We start from the raw sequence: 5,990 nt of genomic DNA on the forward strand, positions 1-5,990 counted from the left end.
TTGATGACGTACGCACAAGGATTTTCACGTTATTGATATCATAACCAGACGGTCACATTCCTCACAAAATTTTACCCTCCCATGCCAACATTGGTCTGCACCAATCTAAGGAGGCGATCACGAGAGCACCCAGACGTAGGCGGCTGATATATAGATAGATGGGTAGATAGACAGAGACGCTCGAAGTCCCTTGGGATCGCTAAGAAATGCTTCGCATTTAAAAACTGAAATCCACATATCACTGGTAAGCAAGACTATATGCACAATGTCAAGTTAAAGAAAAAGCGTTTCGTGTGGGCTTAACTGGCGTCACACCGTCGCGACATGCCACATCTTTCCCACAGACACGAAGAAACCGACAAACCTAGTTTTCTTGAAATGTAAAGATCTGTAGGATCATCACAGGTTATTATTATTCGACAACCTGTAAAAGCATTCATATTTTCGAACCTGAATTAAATAAAGTGGTAACGTTCGTTTACTGTATGCTAGCTTGTTGAGCCGTTGCCGCCGTTATGAGAAACATATTGACCAGTGATCAATAAAAACTGACTAAAAGTGTCTGTCAAATTATGTCGCTTTTCGCCGCGACTGTGTTTTTGAAGGCCGAAATGCACGCAACGTATGCCGGAATCGTAGTTCAAAGCTTTACTACCGGAAATATTCAGGGTGTTGGCTAAAGAAAGTTTCGCAGTGGTCGAGATTTCAATGCTGAAAATAAATCAGGAGGAAACTATTTCGTCTTTCATTGTTATGTGTGCGTCACCATTGCACATTTTTTTCGCGGGTTCATAATTGCGTGATCGGAACAGCCGAATGCTCTGGCAAAGTCTGCGCTATGCATGAGTGGCATGTTGCAGAGAGTCGTACCCCTCGTCTCGCCGCACAGAAGGTAGCAGCCGGCCGCAAACGGCACCTGTTCCTCAGTGAACAACTGGATGCCCCCGAGAAGTTTCTTGTAGTCGTCTTCCTCGCGCATCCTCGAGTATAGTCTCTGAGTTACCGGTACCGCTGCAACGGCGCCCTGCAGGTCTTTGTCGACTTCGCTTCCTTCGAGCTCCAAACATTGGTGATTTCGCTTGTATATCTGCCCAGCCGCGGCGTCACCGGCCTCCTCAACAAGTTGGTAGAAAATCGTCGCCGCAAACTTTAGACCAATGCCTCCTGTGAAAACGCCTACGTGCGCGTCGTCACCCGCAAATGGAAACATCAGGTAGTGTAGCATCATTTCAAAGTTTATGAATGTCCCGTAGTCGGCCTCGCTGTATTTAATGAAGGTATTTTTCGGTACCGAGGAAAGTTCAGAATAGTATCGATCAATGTTCACCCAGTTTTGCAGAGGATCTTCGGTTATGTTTGGATAGTTTTTGTACGGCGGCGGAAACATAGAAGGCACCGACCTGTCGAGGTTGCCGAAAACAATTTCCAGCGTGTGATTGCTTTTTGGTGCAGAATCGTCGCCGATCGGCACGGTTTGGTTTTTTGACGATTCTGTGACTGAATTTATAAACGTAGCTCGGATGGTTTCAGCGAGTTCTCTGGCATGTCGCTTCGTCTGCTCTAGGTTATGCAGTAACTGCTCGTTCACAACGTAACCGAAACTGGGGTACAATAACTCGAAACAGGTGTGCTTGAGAGCCATGCTGGACTCTTCTCCCTGGCCTCTGTGGAAGCTGTCAATCATATCCATGCTTGTGAATGGTACAAGGTTCTGGACGGCCACTGTTTCGACGATGTCGTTCATGACGTCTTCGCCATTCTTGTGCATCTCAAAAACTGCTTTGAAATAGTCGACGCCGTGTATCGTAACGCCGGAGTACGACTCTATAGGTTTCTTGATGTACCGATTAAGAATCGCACGCCACCTGCGCACAAGAAATCGTTAATCGGATATAAGCTTCAGATACCTGGAATAACTATCGAGGTAAATTAGTGACGCTACATGCGTGGCATGCTGTCAAGTTCATAAAACCACCAGACAATCAATCTATGAAGGGCATACGGGAGTATGTTTTAACTGTGGTGTAGTCATATTACCGTAAATAGAAAGGAATTAAAATGGATGAAAAAATACACGCATCTCCACGAAGTGAATCATGACGAGTGGGCGAAGCTGTGGGTATCGTATGGGTGAGTAACCGTACATTACGCGAGCACTGCCCTGTATAATGTAAATTGAGTGACGAAGTGACACGAAGAGTCGACGACAAAGCTAGGTCCTCAAGTCCATAATGTCTACGTTGAATTCACCGACCAGTATAGATGGTTTGTGTTTGCAGGTGTTTATATTGTTCTGTCGCAAGTATGATTCATGTTCGTCCATTGCAAACCCTTTCTTCAGTCACATACACACATATATGTTTCGACTATAGCAACGGTTTTCTATATACCATGACAGCCGACAGTGAAAGTCGAAGGTAGAGCAAGGTCCTAAGGTCCATGTTGTGTACGTTGAAGTCGCAGACTAATATAACGGGTTTATGCTTGTAGGTGATTTATGTTGTTTCGTCGCAATTGTTATTTTGATATTAAACTATTGTTAAAACTGATGTTTCGATTGTACACGGTGCTGTTGTGTGAGCGCGGACGACGAGCAACAACGGAAAAGCCTCGACCCTAAGGTGCTTCGCCCCTAAAAATCAACGGGCCGCAGGTAGGTGACTGGATCTGCAACGTTCGGATAACGGGGCCGGTGTTCCACCAACTGAACTACCGGGGCGGTCTCTTTGCCATTCATATTATTGCGCATTTTACGCTTGTGTAATCATGGGTGTGTTATTCAGCGCCTCTCGCCGTCTTGACAGCGATCGTGTAACACTCTTTTCTTACCAGCTGGCGTCACCTAACACACGATCTTATACGAGCTGGATGCTAATGCGTAAACCCTCATATACTATTTAAGGCATGAAGCCTCCTGGCACGAGCCCCTTGTTATGGGTTCATGAAGGAGTGGATGCTTAATCGAGGGCTCGGTTCTTCTGTAAGACGCAACCTAGTGAAACCAACTGACAATGAAGCTAAGAAAGGCACAGGGCAAATTCTGTTTTCACTATAGTATCGCCTGAAGGTTATCGGTTCGGTCCGTACCTGCGGTGAGTTGATTTTCCATACACTGTAATTAGTGGCATAGCCAGGATTGACCCCCCCCCCCCCGAAATTGTTTTCTCATATGAGATACAGAGCACAAAACTCTCGACCACACTTGCCTACCCGGACCCCATGTCGGATATAGGGAGGACCCCAAGTGGGTCAGTGACATAGGCAGAAACGAATTTCTGCCTACGCCACTGCCCGTAACTCTTTTACATTTATTTAAAAATTACTATACACTGCAGTTAAAACGTCCAAGTGATGGCCCCGATACCTAGCTTATTCGTATTGGCTGTTGGTTTCATTAAGTCATGGCTAACAAAAGAAAGGAGTCCTCAGTTTTGCAATCGCCTCTCTTTCGTTAATACTGCATACCTAATAAGATATGTTACATGAATATTCAGAAATAAAATCTGGAATATATATTTCATATGCAACTGTTCTGGGAAATTGTTTCATTTGATATCAGCTTGCGTACATCGTTTTTTAACGTTTCTTCTCGCGGAAGCTTTTTTTTTTTCGTTCTGTTCTACAAAGGTAAATGTACTTTTATACACAAAGAAATTCCTAAACTAACTCCGCTTGATTGCAATGCTGCAAACAGTATAACCTACTGTCCCAAAAAGTACGTTCACTGGTGAATAGTGTTCCAAGGTCGGCAAGCCTATGGGGGCTTGAAAATAATGAGAAATGCTTAGGCGCGCACTTTGTACTCTCCTGATTTAACTACATAAATTCTAACGTTCTTTTTATTTTCCACAAAGATCGTTGCCAAGTTAAAATATGTACGTGAGAAGATGCCTCGAGTTTGCTTGCGCATCGGCAGCTCTGTTACGACTTGACATGAGCTTTCATTCTATCGGCAATTATAACGTAACTATTAGTGAAGAGGGCGACCTAAATGAAAGTTACACGTAGTGGGAAAACGCCTGATGCAAATTCATTTGGATCTGCGCGAAGCTTGCTCCACCATGTTGACTACGAGGGGAGGGCAAATACGCATGTTCATTTTTCTCACCCCTTGATTGTGTCCAACGTTACCTTTAAGCTTAGTCATCATTAGAGGCTGGATTTTTAGGCATTAAAAACACGTTTTAGGCGCTAAACATAGAAAGGCAAAACAACCTTTTTGGCCTCCAACGTCTTAAGTATAGGCCCAATCAATTTTTACAGAAATGCAACTTATTTCACACGAAGACGTGCGCGACCTCTATCTACGACAGGAAAACAAACATGTTATTGCTTAAAATGGTACAAAGGCGCCAACGGTTGAACAAAACCGCGCAATTGTGCTTTTTGCCGCATGGTTCACAGAACCCGGTCGCTCCCGTGTTCTGCACGGTGAGTAAAGTGTCCACTGTCGAATAGACACAACCCTGGGTGTCTTTTCGCCATGACTGAGAAGGGCAGATCAGGAGCAGATAGCCAGATCGCTTAAAGACCAGAAGGGAGGGGTTCCTTTTATTGGCCGGGTCGAATCGCGTAGAGCCAATACAATTTCTCCCTGGCAATGGACAGCCCGCAGCCACGTGGGGGGGGGGGGAGGGTTCAATCTCCCCCACCCCTGAAACTTTTCAGTTTTACAAGTGTATAATATATACGCACATACAAACGTACGCACCACCATACATAAAGTATGGTTGAACCCCCTCCGAAAAATATTTCTGGCTACGCTACTGCAGTGAACACCTTAAAAAGTTAATTACAAGCAAAACAAAAAAACCAATTCAATTGAATGTACTTTCAGTTATTGGGGTGAATAATGTAACACGTGAAAGCATCTTTTCTCTCGTCTTTTAAAACATTAATTACACCTTGGGTATGTTTTTTTTTGTTGCCACAGTTTCGATAACGTAGTACTTTTCGCATTCCAAATATTCCAAGAACAAATCTTATTAATAAAGAACATGATGGTTTCGATCGCCCTCATGCCGCTGCACAGTAGTCGAAGAGAATTCGTTTTGTCATGGTGAGTGTTTTTCGCGGCATCAGATTTGCTGCATCTTTCTGCGTTACGTCCTACCATTCGTTAGTCAAAACCAATTGCTTGTTTTACTCGAATAAGAATTAGCAAGCGAATTTCCGGAGCATTTTTTATGTACGCTAAGCGAGCAGAATTCTAGGGACCCCGAAATTGTTACCTTTCCTTCGACAACGATGGCGTGAACTCGAAAAATTTGGTGCTGTCGTTGAACGTAACTGGTGTCAGGTCCGAGTCTGCCACCTTGTCGGCGAAGTCTAGGAATATGCCCGTATGGTTCAGAATTTCATCCAAGCGGCTGTCGTTGAGCGTAGCGTTGAAATTGCGGTACGAGATGACTAGGTGTTCACGAATATGGTTCGTCTTTCGGAGATTGCGCAATATGCTTGCCCTTTTCATATAGTCCGAGCGCTGCTTCCAGGTGAGTAGCCTGCGTAGTGAACACAAACAAAACGGATGCACGCCAAGCTGAGAGCGATATTTCGGTTAAGGGCATACTTTACGCTATGTTACTGCCACCCACCTCACTTTGCGGGGTTCCCGTGATAGCTTTGTTTTCATATTCAGTGTCGCTCGTTTTCCAGTTGGACCGTACAGAGACCTCGATCGGAAGACATTGCTTTCATATTCGAATCCAACTTCGAGCGGAATGTTCTGGGTAACATTATTACCACTCCGCGCACATTTTCTCGGAGATGAACCTTTCATGAACGCAGACATTTGGGACTTTCTGCAAGACTAATTTCCTGCAATCACCGCTAGGATTCTGTCGTCCGCTGCGAGATCCGCCTTCGTGTATGTAATCAAAGAAAAGTTCCTCAATCCCCGTTAGTACTCACGAAATAATCTGGATGAAGAAGAAGAAGCTGTAGATGCGTAATTCCTATAAGATTACACGTGAACGGATAAACCTATGTAT

General features: G+C 44.5%; 1 protein-coding gene across 1 annotated transcript; it reads right to left on the reverse strand.

The window, feature by feature from the left end:
* Positions 1 to 749: 749 nt before the first annotated feature.
* LOC119381293 (uncharacterized) lies at positions 750 to 5,483 on the reverse strand. The gene is made up of 2 exons (XM_037649197.2): positions 5,232 to 5,483; positions 750 to 1,865 (listed from the first exon to the last, which is right to left on the reverse strand). Exons 1-2 carry the CDS (start codon positions 5,468 to 5,470, stop codon positions 752 to 754), a joined length of 1,353 nt encoding a protein of 450 aa, XP_037505125.2. The 5' UTR covers positions 5,471 to 5,483; the 3' UTR covers positions 750 to 751.
* Between the last annotated feature and the right edge of the window lie 507 nt (positions 5,484 to 5,990).

Source organism: Rhipicephalus sanguineus, chromosome 2 (genome assembly GCF_013339695.2).
Source record: "Rhipicephalus sanguineus isolate Rsan-2018 chromosome 2, BIME_Rsan_1.4, whole genome shotgun sequence".
NCBI lineage: Eukaryota > Metazoa > Arthropoda > Arachnida > Ixodida > Ixodidae > Rhipicephalus > Rhipicephalus sanguineus.

Excerpts from the sequence above, each read along its gene's own strand:
- LOC119381293 (XM_037649197.2), bottom strand. The coding sequence starts at position 5,470 with ATGAAAAGGGCAAGCATATTGCGCAATCTCCGAAAGACGAACCATATT. Across the intron at positions 1,866-5,231 it reads CCATCGTTGTCGAAGGAAAG|GTGGCGTGCGATTCTTAATC; the intron begins GTAACAATTTCG and ends TCTTGTGCGCAG.